At 38.5% G+C, this 17,500-nt stretch overlaps 2 protein-coding genes across 2 annotated transcripts in view; both read left to right on the top strand.

The window, feature by feature from the left end:
* Positions 1-3,367, top strand: part of LOC138008844 (melanocyte-stimulating hormone receptor-like) — a 5,408-nt gene extending 2,041 nt beyond the window's left edge. The window contains exon 1 of the mRNA XM_068856132.1: positions 1-3,367. This exon is cut by the window's left edge and continues 2,041 nt beyond it. Coding sequence (XP_068712233.1) covers positions 1,382-2,398 — 1,017 coding nt within the window. The 5' untranslated portion in view covers positions 1-1,381 and the 3' untranslated portion in view covers positions 2,399-3,367.
* A 6,519-nt stretch (positions 3,368-9,886) lies between these two features.
* Positions 9,887-13,241, top strand: LOC138008843 (melanocyte-stimulating hormone receptor-like). Its single transcript, XM_068856131.1, has one exon. The coding sequence runs from the start codon at positions 10,743-10,745 to the stop codon at positions 11,757-11,759; it is 1,017 nt and encodes a 338-aa protein (XP_068712232.1). The 5' UTR covers positions 9,887-10,742; the 3' UTR covers positions 11,760-13,241.
* Positions 13,242-17,500: the final 4,259 nt, after the last annotated feature.

Raw genomic sequence — 17,500 nt, 5'->3', positions numbered from 1 at the left:
AAGGGAGTAAAATCGATGTGATTTTACGAAGCGCTTGGAAAACTTCGTTTGTCACGTTTTTGCGTGACCTGTCGGGGAAGGACTGGAACACAAGAGAGGCTCGATCGTTGAAGGGATGAAAGGTTTTTACCCCAAAACAAAGCTTTCTCGAGCATAGCAACGAAGTTTTAAGCAGTCGTCATCTTCATTTGGTTAGTGTTTTGTATAATATTCCCCATTGCCGTCATGCGCGTCTTCTGGAGTGTGGTTTTTGTGAAATTTTATCGCTGGTTTTTTCCACGCAGGTCCGCACTATTCAAGCCAACGAGGACGAAAATACTGCTCTATTTTCACGAAAGTAAAGGATAAGAACTTCAAAAACATACATTCACTTTGAACTTAAGTTCGTAGGGTAATAAAAACATTAAAAAAAGAAACAGCCCCGTTAAATTTACGCAACGGTTCGTCCTCGAGTTTTACAAACTTTCAGCCACTACTCGATAAGCAGCTACCTTTTAAAGAGCTTTTCCATCCATCCTCCCACTCACTTCTCTTTAACGTTTCATGATGATTCGGAAATAAATGTGCCATTCTTTTGCCGGCCGGGAATTTTTTCCCCGGCGTTTTTGTCGCCATGTTATTTTAACTAATGCTTGAACAATATTTATGAAAGTCAAGTAGACTAGTGCACGACTGATAAAAACAACGCGAACATCAGTCGTGCAGTAGTCTACTTGACTTTCCTAAATATTTTTAATCAATTTTGACTGATCACGATCTTCTCTTATCCAACGCTGTGCAAGACTTATCGTCCGCGGTTTCTGCAAAGGTTTTCAAACCTCAACTTCACTAATGCTCGAAGTAATGTGTGACATATTACAGTCGCGTTACCTGCGCAGTTACGTTGCGCACAAACAATTAGCGCGAACGTCCTTAAGAATTCAACACTTTTCTTTTTTACAATTACGACGTTGTCATCTTTCGACGTTTCGTTTGCAGATGTTCCACGAGCCTCCTTCAATTCAGTGGTAGAAAATCCGAATTATACATATCGCATTATAAATTGAATTCCTCCCGACGTCATTACCGATAAAATACAGTGATTTGCATAATTTCCTTTTTTAGTTTAAAAAAAAAATCATAGATTGCTCGATCAGCTGCAGATTCTTAGTTAGTTCTGCTCCATCTTTTCTGTCCTGTTTGAAATACATTTTCAAATTACATGACATATAGGCTACAATCAACAAACGCGTTATTGACGTTTTTACGGACATATTGCATTCGTATTTGAAGTGTTTAAGAAAGAGGCGAAAGTGGTATTTCAACACTTGATGATACGCCTCCGGTTCAATATGTTCAAAGTTACTGTAGGAGAAGCACAAGTTTCGAGACACCGTGGAGAATGAAGTCTTCTACTACCTTTCTTTCCCACAATTTGAGCATCACAACTTCGCCAGCGAATCATGGACCAGGTGATGACGGTCAGTGCTTCCATCTCCCTGATGCTAAATTCGACGTATTCCATCAACGAGCCGAAACTAATCTCGTAACAGGTGCCTTAAATGCCGTGTTGTCGCCTTTCGCTATCATGGCGAATCTGCTCATAGTATTGATGATTTTGACAAGGAAATCCCTTCAATCGCCTTGCAATATCCTCCTTGCCTGCCTGGCGATCTCGGACCTCCAGGTTGGCATCCTAGTTCAACCGAGCTATGTGGCCTACAGACTGCTCGAAAACGCACACGGCTTCGTTCCCTGCTCGGTGAGAATGCTTTACTCGTCGGGATTTTACGTTTACTACGGAGTGTCATTCACGACATTGAGTGCTGTAAGCTGTGAAAGACTCATAGCCTTAGAATATCACCTAAGATACTCTGCAATTGTCCGTCCTCGGCGAGTTTTGAAAACGGCTTTGTTCATTTGGTTGATAAACATACTGTTCACATTTTTGCAATGGGCGCAGAATGACGTTTTTCGAGGTATTCATCTGGTAATGTGGTCGTTTTTCCTCGTAACTACTGTTATCATCCAAATCACAATCCTGAAAACAGTAATTCGCCACCAAAGACAAATTAAAAAACAGCACCTCACGTCCACGTCGGCAATGCGACAAATGCAAATCAAGCTGGCAATAAATGTTGCGTCCATCGTGGCAGTTTATGTACTGTTTAATCTTCCTGTTCTAGTTGTCACCCTTAGCCATCAATTCCTCTTCGGCAACATTGACAGTTACAATTTTTACAGCTGGTCTGAAACAGCGGCATTTTTCAATTCTTCCCTCAATCCTTTGGTCTGTGTGTGGAGAGTTAAGGCCATTAGGAAGGTAATCGCTGAAGTTTTCTCGAAGAAATCGCAACGAAAAGACGCTTTTCTTGTGAAATTTCGGAAAATAACACCGTCGTCTAAAACCGGTCAGTGAGGAAAACGAGCTTGCCATAATGATTGAGCCATAATAAATATCTGAATATCTTTAACTAACTATTTAAGCCTTCTTCTTCCTTGTAGGCTTACCTGTTGGAAGTGTGATAAAGCTAATTTTCCGTCCTGCTACTTCGCAGCCTGTGGATATGCTAGCCAGTGAGCCATACTCACAGAGCTATAAGCAGAGGCCAAAAGTAAACGTTCTTCCAAACTCTATAGGTGATTATGTGGAGTTAACGTGGCCGAGTATTTAGGGCCCTTTTCTTGAGCTCACTGAGGACAACTCTAGTTTAAGTCCCATACTGTGTGACTACCAGCCAAACTTGAAGCTACTGCATCTTTAATATTAGTTTCATTGTCCATGGAAAGCGCCGATGCATGGAGAGTGGTCAGTTAAGGCATAATATTTATCTTCCTTCCTTGGAATCGAAACTAGAAAAGCGAATGATTCAACTCTTGCACCCAGTTAACCAGATGTCTAGTGAAGAGCCTTGTCATCTAAGAGCTTTACTAGTGTTGACGTTCGCAATTTTTTTTCTTTCTTTCCACCGGCCACCCTCTGGACTTTTCTACGAAAACCGAATAAGTGTGAAGCTAGGTCATACTGAGGAACATTTTCTCGTAATAACGCTACGTAAAAAGTTCAAACTGAACCAACCAACTTAAAGTAGCGAGTCACCATATTTGTTTTTTGAATGAAGTTTTTAAAAATTGATAGTCTCTGAAATAACTTTTGGTTAATTACTGAAAAACGCCTGGGCAATATTAGAGCAAAATTTTGCATCTAACAATTAATCTCGCCGATATAAGAAGCTATAGACTGAAACTTGTCTAGGAAGCCCTACTTTTAAAGGCTAAAATTTTTCAAGACAATTTTAAAGCCCATAATTTGAAAAAGCTTTTATTTGGTAGCCAAGCAATTAAAATGTTTGTATTTGGAAGGCAAATAAGAACTTTAATGAAACATAGGACATATTAACATCTACAACCATGGTTTCTTTGTTAAATTTTTAGCATTTTATCAATCCGGGAAGAAAAATAAAATCTTGAAACTTTTGTGCTACACATGGGTTCATCTGCAGTGGTTATCTTTTAAAGAAGTTAGTAAACACGAAGACGTATCATCAAAAGGGTCAGTTGCTTCACGATTTGCTTTTGTTCGAATTCACATTAAAGCACAAGTGATTATCCAAGATGGCGATCAACAAACAGCTTAGTTAATGTATGAAGATGGTTATGAAACTCGACGAGTTTCTTTGTTTCATACTTTTGTTCGCTGTTTTGGCCCTTACCATTCATGCATAAACCACAGCCTTTTTCTAAAAGACAGCCAGTCATAAAGTTTCGATTAATTTATTCTGTGAAAACTCTGTTGTGAACTGAGGAAAACATATTGTGCGTGGTCACTGTCAAGTTAGCATGGCGCTGTCTCACTTTCCTCGCTTTTGTAGTTTCCAGATTTTGTTAACGAGTCCAGTTATATGAACTCTGCAAACAGTAAGAAAGAGACGAAACCCCTAAAAGATATTTGCAGCGCGAGAAAAAGGAAAGGGAGATTTTAAAAAAAGAAATGACAGGTAACATCTCATAACAAATTACGGACACATTGCAATTAGCGGCTTTTTATCGCACTAATTCAGTATCGTAGAGCTTTATACTGTATGCGTCCACGGCATCTGCGTGTGCCTAGGGCACCACGCCTTGTATAGCGAGTCTTTGTGTTTACACAACCGATAGCTCTAAATGAGACAAACCACAGCACTTGACAGTAACTTAAGCAGTTGCTAAAGAAGCCTGAAAAAAATTCATGCGTTTGTGCTGCACTGCTTTACAGTAAACGTGATCTGAGCAAACAAGGAATATGGGAGCTGGTCTGTTACGAGTTCATAGTACAGGTGAATGAATGATTGAGAAATCGCGCTCTCAGCGTCGTATATATTAATCATTTCACTTAGAGTCATTTCAGTCCCAGTTCAAAATATAAGTCTTCAAGGACCGTATTACAGGCGCTTCAAATCCTATTATAATTACTGAAATGAAGAGGAACAGTGGACATATAGATTGAAATAAACCATCGGCAAAATAAACTGCACGGACTGTCCCCAACCCTTCTGTACAACTTGACATCAAATGTATCAGCTGCTGGTAAAATCCGTTCTCAGGTTCAATCCGTTTTTACCTAGGTTAAATTGATGATCCTCATTTTACCTACGATGGTTGAATACTCACTCAGATGAATTGAAGACACTATTTTTTGGAGCCTATAATTTAAGCCTAGAGAAAATTAAAATTCAGGTTAGGATTAGTTTTGGTTGTTATACATGGACGTCAATTGACTTATTCTGCAAAAGTAAATAATGAAAAGAACTGCGTTGGATTGAACATGTTCGTCGTTGTCATTGTAATATGGTGAAGACACAGGACTTTAGTTCGAGTACCGGTAAGCACATAGTGCAGTTCTTTGTTCCCTTACTATGTTGTATTGTTGAGTATGAAGAGTATGAATGCAGAAACCGATAAGATGATTTGATATCTGATTTAAACTAGGTAGAGTGCATAGTAAATCTAGGTAAAATGAGGATTACCAATTTAACCTACGTAAGGTAAAAACTGATTCAACCTAAGCCCGGATTTGACCGACAACATATCTACGAAAGCTAGTGGCAATTGACTTGAGAATGTTTATCTCCAACCGAGTTCTCAAGTAGACAAAGTCGTTTTACGAAGAGTAATAACACCTTGAAACTTTGAAACAAATTAATCTTGAGTTTTCCAAGGCTAGCGATTTTATTTAATCAATATTTTTAATCATTTATCAAAATTTGAACCCAACTGGCGTGGGTCATTGAAAAGCCTTAAGTTGCAAAAAATACACAAAAAGCCTTTGAATCTTTCTTGGGAGCATTATTTTCTCATTATTTGTTAACAGCTGATGTCTACGTGTTTATACACTTTCCTTAAAATAAATAAGTTCATTTTTTTTCTTTATTACTAAGGAAAAACTCAGTTATTTGGTTTGTTTTATATTACGATGAAATATGGCTTTAACCAATCAGGCTGATCATCCTGTATTCTCAGTGAAACAGTAGTAAATTACCATTTGATTCCTAAAAGATACTGTCGAGAGCTTAGCAATATTGTATATTTAGCTGGGTGTTTAGGTGCCTTGCTAAAAAGAAGATAAAAATTGGTGCTAACTTGAGGAAAAATATGAATCCACAATGGCGAATGACTTGGTCAGGATGTCTTACAAGATCATGTATTTCATCTTTCGTTTGCAAATTAGCATTCCTAAGTCAGTGAAAGAAGGGAATACACCCAGGACTTGAAACGTTCACCATATGCTATTATGAGGGGGTTAGAGTTAGTTCTTTTTTCTGACTCTCATTAGCAGGCATTGTTTCTTAGGAACAGCAAGCCTTTAGGCATGGAAAAAGTCCGCTTTTACTTGCCCCATATTTACCCTCATTGACTACCCAAAATAATGACGGTGATGATAATGATGATTACGATGACTATGACGCAGATTACGACGATGATGATGGTGTCGATGATGATGATGACCATTATGTAGATTGATGTAGATTACGACGACGACAATGATGATCATGTTAATGATGTTTGTGATCACAGTGAAGTTGTTTATGATAGTGTTGATGGTGATAATGACGATGATGATGTTGAGGATTTTGACGATTACAATGATAATGAAGTTGATCAGTTGATGTGATTGTGACAGGATTTTGATGATGACGACGATGATGGTGATGTTAGTGATGATGTTAATGATGATAATGATGATGTTGTTGTTGTTGATGATGATTACGACGATGATATTGATGTTAATGATGATGTTGATGATGATAATATTCATGTTGATGATGATAAATGATGCTGATGATGTTAATGATGACGTTGATGATGATAATACTCACGTCGATGGTTTAATGACGATGATGATGATGATGATGATGATGATGATGATGATGATGACGTTGATGACGTTTGTTACTGTATATTTTGTAGGCGCCTCATTAGCAGTTCTTTCATGGTAATTTGTTCGTTCTTGTATTAATCGTTTTTTCCTATTCAAAGGCGTTAGCCTCAGAGGGGCGTATTTAACCCTCATTATGCATGTTTCGATATATATAAATATAGCACATGCGGTTTTCTTTTTTTTGGCTTCCCTACGTCTTGTGGTAGACAGTTCGAATTTACCGTTTAGTTATATAAGTTTCAAGTTTTCCTGGGCCGTCTACTAGTTGTGTTGGGCCGTTTAGCTTACTCCACGTCTTGGAGAAATCACCGATAAGGTTTGTAATTATCGGTTTCAAGTTTGTACGTATTTTTGTTTTATCAATCATGTAATTAACTCGCTCGTTAACCCTTTTATTTTGACTTTCCTGTTTTAGAACCAGCGCTTTGGAAAGGATTGTTACTAGGCTGCGTAACATCGGTGTTTTTTTAGGAGAAACTAAATTAAATAAAGTGTGCATTTCAGGCTATCTGGATCGCCTTTCTTGCGGAGCCTATCTCCGAGAAGCTTCCTAACAGCATCTCGAATCTCCCCGCTTCGCCAGAGACAAATCAATGGATTTATAAATGAGTTTAAAAAAGCAACAGTTCCGCTCCAACTGTAGTAATCGTAGGTGTCTATATGACCCATAACTAGCTGGTGCAAAGCTGTAACGACAAGGACAGGAAGTTTGAACAAGAAATAAATTCCAAAAACGTAAGCTATGTCGACTGCTAACTTCACTTGCTTTTTAAAATTATGATGGTTAGAGGAAGACAGTTGCAGCTGTTGTCTCATAATTTGACGCCGATGGTGGTGAACGACGATCAATGATAAGGAAAGCCAACCACGAAAACAGGTGCAGGCCTCGGGCGATTGCATTGTGTACCCACTGTAGAGATAGGAGCGCAATGTTGAGAAGCCAGAAAAAGATGATTACCATTAAAACGCGTTTCGCAGTGACGAGGCCTTTGTAGCGAAAGTGCAGTCTAAGCGCCAGAGAGCGCTCGAAGCTGATTGCGCACAAGGTCGTAACAGAGACACCATAGCAGATGTACTTCCTTGTCTTCTCAAAGTTGATTTATTGACGTTGACGCACTAGTTGTCGTATATTATTTTATTTGAAGGTATCATGTCGACTCAACACGCACTGCTGCTGCACTGCTGTCGACTCAATACGCACACCCGTTTCGTAATGGAGATAATTAGATTATATTAGATTCCTCCGTTGGAGAGCTGTTTGTCCGCTACAGGTGTTTCCTAATTTGTTGACCAAATTCAAAGATTCGCATATAATCGAGCGAAATTACTCTAGTGTGTTTTTACTTTACGATAGAAACATAGCACTAAAATTAGATGTTCGGCTTAAAACGCTAATGAATTCGTATTCTAGTCTCTTGTCTGTGCGAGAAACATTATTTAAACAATGTTGAAAGATTCCGTTAAGCAAATTCAGACTGCTAATCAAGTCGACATACAAAACATGTACAAGGGGGTGTTTTAATTACTAAAAGCTACAAAATTGAAGAAGGTACACGGGCAAGACGCTGAGAAACAATCCAGAAACCAAAGAAAACCAAAGCACAGCAAGAAAGCGAACTGTCATAGTTGCTTTTTTCTGCCTGGTCTAAAGTTTGACAGAGTTTCAGATCGCGATTTCATCAATTTTATACTAGTGAGCTTGCTCATCCTCTTGGTAATTATAAAACATTCAATCGTCAGCAGAGTAACTTTTCCGCAAACATTTATCTCATTGTAGTGGCCTCCCTTAGATTTAACATACCAGTTGTACTACTTTCCATCAGATCATCCAAATGGACATCATGATAGATACCTACAATCTACAAAACTGATCTGAAGCCGTGGCCTTTCTCAACTCGGCTCTGCCTAGCATACCTTGAGGTGAATTAGCTTGATACTGGGTTGACGTCGTGCCGCACTGACGCATTTCATAGTTTTGCTGTTCTCTTAAGACATAACAACGAAACGAAATCATCAAATTTGAGGTTTTGACGCCACCGTTAGCATACAAAGGCGAACTTTTTATTCTATATTTTTGCTCCTAACCCGCTCATACCAATTTATTTTTAGGATACTTCGCCCACATTGTGAGACGTGAACGAGATGGAACAATGGCGGAAGACTTACGATAATGAAAAGTTATATTTTGAGGTGACGTTTTTGTCGTCGTCGCTAACTTCTCTTTCGTAAACAAACGATGTCATTTTTGACGGTCGATGCTATTCTTAGTAACCAAGCCTTTTTATTCGGTTAGCTTTAAGTAAATTGTTAGGAGAAGCTTCATTTAAATACTTTAAAATTGCCAGTTTAATTAAAGGTGTTGTTTCGGTAGTGCAGAGGTTAAGTTCATTGCACTAATGCCATTGAACCGAGTTCGACATCGTTCTATCCACTTTTTCAACTTTTTTTCTATTTCTTTTCTAAGGTTTTTTCGCATTCTTTTTTTAATTCTAAGTGACATACACTGCTAATCTAGTCCTAGATTAAATAATTTTTTCCTCATTGGCAAACGACAAACTTAAAGTGCCCATAACCTAATTTTTCTCACTTAGTCATCTGAATCTACACATATCTCATAGACGTTTCGCGAAAAAAAAATTGCGATTGCTGTGACCTAGATTAAGGAACACGTGACTTCAAGTGAAAAAGGAATAGCGATATAAACAGTATAGTAAGGAATAATTCCGTTGAAAATGCCTAAAAGATGCGTAACCACTCGATGTAACAACACAGCTGATCCTAAAAAAAGAATAAGTATACGTAGGAATCCTTCGACTCGCAAAACGCAATACCTCAAAAAAGAAGGAAAAATGGCTGCAGATTTTGTCTTGGTAAAAAGGAGCCCGGTAAAACTTCTTCACTGTGCTAGATTCACTTCAAAGAGTATTGTATGGACAGCAAAACAAAAAGATCGTTGAAGGCGGATGAGATTCGCTTACAGGAACAGACATAAGACTTGACTTTAATTCCCTCGCGAGACCTTCCTTATCCTCTTGTTCTTCTCTGTAATTTTGTAGCCATTCCTCGTCTGCTAATGGTTCTTCCACGTAGGGTTCCGCGTAGTTCTGAGTTTCAGTGCTAGCGCTGGCTGACTCGTCGAGACCGGGAACTACTCGCCTCAAATTTTTTTTTTTTTAAATCACCAGTTTATTCACTTCCAGATTCAGGGGCACTTTCCTTGATGATAAATATAGGCATGATTGATTTTTTTGTTTACTGAAAAATACCAAAAACGATCGCTGAGCGATACCTTGGCGTTGATTAGTAAGAAAAGATTAGACCCACGCCAACAAGCATTCCTTAATCTACGTCACAGCGAGCCCGTGAGGTCCTGACCAGCGGAAGGGGTGTACCAAATAAAAGTAGCATTAAAAAATCGTAGAAAATTCGTCTCTCGCTGGAATTGAAAAATTCTTTCGCCAAAGTTCATTTTTTAATATGGACTTTCAAATAGGAAAATAAAACGTTTTAGGTTATGGGCACTTTAAAGGGAAACTGCCACGAGAAGCGCATGCGCTAGCTTCTTGTGAAAACTTGAAAAGTTTTAGGTGAACTTTTTTCAAGTTGAATCGACAAATTCAAAATGGTGTCCACTGGGGAGGGCCATGGTGGACAAAGGAGAAACTCTGGCGAATATACGTGACTCACGCGTGAATCCATGATGGCGGCTAGAATTTTCCGTGGGCTCGAGAGCAAACAAACTCGAGCATGCGCAGCTTATGGCAGTGCCCCTTTAATAGTGAAAATTGTCGTAAGTCTCTCTTGCTTACGAAAGGGAAGATTGCATCGCCGTCTCCGTCGTAGATCTTAAAGTGCCTAATTTCAGAATCAAGGAGCTTAAGAATTCAACACTTTTCTTTTTTACAATTACGACGTTGTCATCTTTCGACGTTTCGTTTCCAAATGTTCCACGAGCCTCCTTTAATTCAGTGGTAGAAAATCCGAATTATACATATCGCATTATAAATTGAATTCCTCCCGACGTCATTACCGATAAAATACAGTGATTTGCATAATTTCCTTTTTTATTTAAAAAAAAAAAAATCATAGATTGCTCGATCAGCTGCAGATTCTTGGTTAGTTCTGCTCCATCATGTCTGTCCTGTTTGAAATACATTTTCAAATTACATGACATATAGGCTACAATCAACAAACGCATTATTGACGTTTTTACGGACATATTCCCTTAGTAATTACTTTCAGTCTTTCAGTATTGAAGTGTATTTTAATACTTGCTGGTACGCCTCCGGTTCAATATGTTCAAAGTTACTGTAGGAGAAGCACAAGTTTCGAGACACCGTGGAGAATGAAGTCTTCTACTACCTTTCTTTCCCACAATTTGAGCATCACAACTTCGCCAGCGAATCATGGACCAGGTGATGACGGTCAGTGCTTCCATCTCCCTGATGCTAAATTCGACGTATTCCATCAACGAGCCGAAACTAATCTCGTAACAGGTGTTTTAAATGCCGTGTTGTCGCCTTTCGCTATCATGGCGAATCTGCTCATAGTATTGATGATTTTGACAAGGAAATCCCTTCAATCGCCTTGCAATATCCTCCTTGCCTGCCTGGCGATCTCGGACCTCCAGGTTGGCATCCTAGTTCAACCGAGCTATGTGGCCTACAGACTGCTCGAAAACGCACACGGCTTCGTTCCCTGCTCGGTGAGAATGCTTTACTCGTCGGGATTTTACGTTTACTACGGAGTGTCATTCACGACATTGAGTGCTGTAAGCTGTGAAAGACTCATAGCCTTAGAATATCACCTAAGATACTCTGCAATTGTCCGTCCTCGGCGAGTTTTGAAAACGGCTTTGTTCATTTGGTTGATAAACATACTGTTCACATTTTTGCAATGGGCGCAGAATGACGTTTTTCGAGGTATTCATCTGGTAATGTGGTCGTTTTTCCTCGTAACTACTGTTATCATCCAAATCACAATCCTGAAAACAGTAATTCGCCACCAAAGACAAATTAAAAAACAGCACCTCACGTCCACGTCGGCAATGCGACAAATGCAAATCAAGCTGGCAATAAATGTTGCGTCCATCGTGGCAGTTTATGTACTGTTTAATCTTCCTGTTCTAGTTGTCACCCTTAGCCATCAATTCCTCTTCGGCAACATTGACAGTTACAATTTTTACAGCTGGTCTGAAACAGCGGCATTTTTCAATTCTTCCCTCAATCCTTTGGTCTGTGTGTGGAGAGTTAAGGCCATTAGGAAGGTAATCGCTGAAGTTTTCTCGAAGAAATCGCAACGAAAAGACGATTTTCTTGTGAAATTTCGGAAAATAACACCGTCGTCTAAAACCGGTCAGTGAGGAAAACGAGCTTGCCATAATGATTGAGCCATAATAAATATCTGAATATCTTTAACTAACTGTTTAAGCCTTCTTCTTCCTTGTAGGCTTACGTGTTGGAAGTGTGATAAAGCTAATTTTCCGTCCTGCTACTTCGCAGCCTGTGGATATGCTAGCCAGTGAGCCATACTCACAGAGCTATAAGCAGAGGCCAAAAGTAAACGTTCTTCCAAACTCTATAGGTGATTATGTGAAGTTAACGTGGCCGAGTATTTAGGGCCCTTTTCTTGAGCTCACTGAGGACAACTCTAGTTTAAGTCCCATACTGCGTGACTACCAGCCAAACTTGAAGCTACTACATCTTTAATATTAGTTTCATTGTCCATGGAAAGCGCCGATGCATGGAGAGTGGTCAGTTAAGGCATAATATTTATCTTCCTTCCTTGGAATCGAAACCTGAAAAGCGAATGATTCAACTCTTGCACCCAGTTAACCAGATTTCTAGTGAAGAGCCTTGTCATCTACGAGCTTTACTAGTGTTGACGTTCGCAATTTTTTTCTTTCTTTCCACCGGCCACCCTCTGGACTTTTCTACGAAAACCGAATAAGTGTGAAGCTAGGTCATACTGAGGAACATTTTCTCGTAATAACGCTACGTAAAAAGTTCAAACTGAACCAACCAACTTAAATTAGCGAGTCACCATATTTGTTTTTTGAATGAAGTTTTTAAAAATTAATAGTCTCTGAAATAACTTTTGGTTAATTACTGAAAAACGCCTGGGCAATATTAGAGCAAAATTTTGCATCTAACAATTAATCTCGCCGATAGTGAAAATTGTCGTAAGTCTCTCTTGCTTACGAAAGGGAAGATTGCATCGCCGTCTCCGTGGTAGATCTTTAAGTGCCTCATTTCAGAATCAAGGAGCTTAAGAATTCAACACTTTTCTTTTTTACAATTACGACGTTGTCATCTTTCGACGTTTCGTTTCCAAATGTTCCACGAGCCTCCATTAATTCAGAGGTAGAAAATCCGAATTATACATATCGCATTATAAATTGAATTCCTCCCGACGTCATTACCGAGGAACATACTGAGGAACATTTTCTCGTAATGACGCTACGTAAAAAGTTCAAACTGAACCAACCAACTTAAATTAGCGAGTCACCATATTTGTTTTTTGAATGAAGTTTTTAAAAATTAATAGTCTCTGAAATAACTTTTGGTTAATTACTGAAAAACGCCTGGGCAATATTAGAGCAAAATTTTGCATCTAACAATTAATCTCGCCGATATAAGAAGCTATAGACTGAAACTTGTCTAGGAAGCCCTACTTTTAAAGGCTAAAATTTTTCAAGACAATTTTAAAGCCCATAATTTGAAAAAGCTTTTATTTGGTAGCCAAGCAATTAAAATGTTTGTATTTGGAAGGCAAATAAGAACTTTAATGAAAAATAGGACATATTAACATCTACAACCATGGTTTCTTTGTTAAATTTTTAGCATTTTATCAATCCGGGAAGAAAAATAAAATCTTGAAACTTTTGTGCTACACATGGGTTCATCTGCAGTGGTTAAAGAGTTTCTTTGTTTCATATTTTTGTTCGCTGTTTTGGCCCTTACCATTCATGCATAAACCACAGCCTTTTTCTAAAAGACAGCCAGTCATAAAGTTTCGATTAATTTATTCTGTGAAAACTCTGTTGTGAACTGAGGACAAAATATTGTGCGTGGTCACTGTCAAGTTAGCATGAAGCGCTGCCTCACTTTCCTCGCTTTTGTAGTTTCCAGAGTTTCTTAACGAGTCCAGCTGTATGAACTCTGCAAACAGTAAGAAAGAGACGAAACCCCTAAAAGATATTTGCAGCGCGAGAAAAAGGAAAGGGAGATTTTAAAAAAAGAAATGACAGGTAACATCTCATAACAAATTACGGACACATTGCAATTAGCGGCTTTTTATTGCACTAATTCAGTATCGTAGAGCTTTATACTGTATGCGTCCACGGCATCTGCGTGTGCCTAGGGCACCACGCCTTGTATAGCGAGTCTTTGTGTTTACACAACCGATAGCTCTAAATGAGACAAACCACAGCACTTGACAGTAACTTAAGCAGCTGCTAAAGAAGCCTGAAAAAAATTCATGCGTTTGTGCTGCACTGCTTTACAGTAAACGTGATCTGAGCAAACAAGAAATATGGGAGCTGGTCTGTTACGAGTTCATAGTACAGGTGAATGAATGATTGAGAAATCGCGCTCTCAGCGTCGTATATATTAATCATTTCACTTAGAGTCATTTCAGTCCCAGTTCAAAATATAAGTCTTCAAGGACCGTATTACAGGCGCTTCAAATCCTATTATAATTACTGAAATGAAGAGGAACAGTGGACATATAGATTGAAATAAACCATCGGCAAAATAAACTGCACGGACTGTCCCCAACCCTTCTGTACAACTTGACATCAAATGTATCAGCTGCCGGTAAAATCCGTTCTCAGGTTCAATCCGTTTTTACCTAGGTTGAATTGGTGATCCTCATTTTACCTACGATGGTTGAATACTCACTCAGATGAATTGAAGAAACTATTTTTTGGAGCCTATAATTTAACCCTAGAGAAAATTAAAATTCAGGTTAGGATTAGTTTTGGTTGTTATACATGGACGTCAAATGACTTATTCTGCAAAAGTAAATAATGAAAAGAACTGCGTTGGATTGAACATGTTCGTCGTTGTATTGTAATATGGTGAAGACACAGGACTTTAGTTCGAGTACCGGTAAGCACATAGTGCAGTTCTTTGTTCCCTTACTATGTTGTATTGTTGAGTATGAAGAGTGTGAATACAGAAACCGATAAGATGATTTGATATCTGATTTAAACTAGGTAGAGTGCAGATTAAACCTAGGTAAAATGAGGATTACCAATTTAACCTACGTAAGGTAAAAACTGATTCCTAAGCCCGGATTTGACCGACAACATATCTACGAAAGCTAGTGGCAATTGACTTGAGAATGTTTATCTCCAACCGAGTTCTCAAGTAGACAAAGTCGTTTTACGAAGAGTAATAACACCTTGAAACATTGAAACAAATTAATCTTGAGTTTTCCAAGGCTAGCGATTTTATTTAATCAATATTTTTAATCATTTATCAAAATTTGAACCCAACTGGCGTGGGTCATTGAAAAGCCTTAAGTTGCAAAAAATACACAAAAAGCCTTTGAATCTTTCTTGGGAGCATTATTTTCTCATTATTTGTTAACAGCTGATGTCTACGTGTTTATACACTTTCCTTAAAATCAATAAGTTCATTTTTTTTTCTTTATTACTAAGGAAAAACCCAGTTATTTGGTTTGTTTTATATTACGATGAAATATGGCTTTAACCAATCAGGCTGATCATCCTGTATTCTCAGTGAAACAGTAGTAAATTACCATTTGATTCCTAAAAGATACTGTCGAGAGCTTAGCAATATTGTATATTTAGCTGGGTGTTTAGGTGCCTTGCTAAAAAGAAGATAAAAATTGGTGCTAACTTGAGGAAAAATATGAATCCACAATGGTGAATGACTTGGTCAGGATGTCTTACAAGATCATGTATTTCATCTTTCGTTTGCAAATTAGCATTCCTAATTCAGTGAAAGAAGGGAATACGCCATGGACTTGAAACGTTCACCATATGCTATTATGAGGGGGTTAGAGTTAGTTCTTTTTTCTGACTCTCATTAGCAGGCATTGTTTCTTAAGCCTTTAGGCATGCAAAAAGTCCGCTTTTACTTGCCCCATATTTACCCTCATTGACTAACCAAAATAATGACGGTGATGATGATGATGATTACGATGACTATGACGCAGATTACGACGATGATGATGGTGTCGATGATGATGATGACCATTATGTAGATTGATGTAGATTACGACGACGACAATGATGATCATGTTAATGATGTTTGTGATCACAGTGACGTTGTTTATAATAGTGTTGATGGTGATAATGACGATGATGATGTTGAGGATTTTGACGATTACAATGATAATGAAGTTGATCAGTTGATGTGATTGTGACAGGATTTTGATGATGACGACGATGATGGTGATGTTAGTGATGATGTTAATGATGATAATGATGATGTTGTTGTTGTTGATGATGATTACGACGATGATATTGATGTTAATGATGATGTTGATGATGATAATATTCATGTTGATGATGATAAATGATGCTGATGATGTTAATGATGACGTTGATGATGATGATGATGATGACGTCGATGGTGATGATGTTAATGACGATGATGATGATGATGATGATGACGTTGATGACGTTTGTTACTGTATATTTTGTAGGCGCCTCATTAGCAGTTCTTTCATGGTAATTTGTTCGTTCTTGTATTAATCATTTTTTTCTATTCAAAGGCGTTAGCCTCAGAGGGGCGTATTTAACCCTCATTACGCATGTTTCGATATATATAAATATAGCACATGCGGTTTTCTTTTTTTTGGCTTCCCTACGTCTTGTGGTAGACAGTTCGAATTTACCGTTTAGTTATATAAGTTTCAAGTTTTCCTGGGCCGTCTACTAGTTGTGTTTGGCCGTTTAGCTTACTCCACGTCTTGGAGAAATCACCGATAAGGTTTGTAATTATCGGTTTCAAGTTTGTACGTATTTTTGTTTTATCAATCATGTAATTAACTCGCTCGTTAACCCTTTTATTTTGACTTTCCTGTTTTAGAACCCGCGCTTTGGAAAGGATTGTTACTAGGCTGCGTAATATCGGTGTTTTTTTAGGAGAAACTAAATTAAATAAAGTGTGCATTTCGGGCTATCTGGATCGCCTTTCTTGCAGAGCCTATCTCCGAGAAGCTTCCTAACAGCATCTCGAATCTCCCCGCTTCGCCAGAGACAAATCAATGGATTTATAAATGAGTTTAAAAAAGCAACAGTTCCGCTCCAACTGTAGTAATCGTAGGTGTCTATATGACCCATAACTAGCTGGTGCAAAGCTGTAACGACAAGGACAGGAAGATTGAACAAGAAATAAATTCCAAAAACGTAAGCTATGTCGACTGCTAACTTCACTTGCTTTTTAAAATTATGATGATTAGAGGAAGACAGTTGCAGCTGTTGTCTCATAATTTGACGCCGATGGTGGTGAACGACGATCAATGATCAGGAAAGCCAACCACGAAAACAGGTGCAGGCCTCGGGCGATTGCATTGTGTACCCACTGTAGAGATGGGAGCGCAATGTTGAGAAGCCAGAAAAAGATGATTACCATTAAAACGCGTTTCGCAGTGACGAGGCCTTTGTAGCGAAAGTGCAGTCTAAGCGCCAGAGAGCGCTCGAAGCTGATTGCGCGCAAGGTCGTAACAGAGACACCATAGCAGATGTACTTCCTTGTCTTCTCAAAGTTGATTTAGTGACGTTGACGCACTAGTTGTCGTATATTATTTTATTTGAAGGTATCATGTCGACTCAACACGCACTGCTGCTGCACTGCTGTCGACTCAATACGCACACCCGTTTCGTAATGGAGATAATTAGATTATATTAGATTCCTCCGTCGGAGAGCTGTTTGTCCGCTACAGGTGTTTCCTAATTTGTTGACCAAATTGAAAGATTCGCATCTAATCGAGCGAAATTACTCAAGTGTGTTTTTACTTTACGATAGAAACATAGCACTAAAATTAGATGTTCGGCTTAAAACGCTAATGAATTCGTATTCTAGTCTCTTGTCTGTGCGAGAAACATTATTTAAACAATGTTGAAAG

Source organism: Montipora foliosa, chromosome 6 (genome assembly GCF_036669935.1).
Source record: "Montipora foliosa isolate CH-2021 chromosome 6, ASM3666993v2, whole genome shotgun sequence".
NCBI classification, from domain to species: Eukaryota; Metazoa; Cnidaria; class Anthozoa; order Scleractinia; family Acroporidae; genus Montipora; species Montipora foliosa.
Note: the sequence above shows the minus strand (reverse complement) of the source record. Positions and strands in the feature narration are given on the sequence as shown.

Excerpts from the sequence above, each read along its gene's own strand:
- LOC138008843 (XM_068856131.1), top strand. The coding sequence starts at position 10,743 with ATGAAGTCTTCTACTACCTTTCTTTCCCACAATTTGAGCATCACAACT.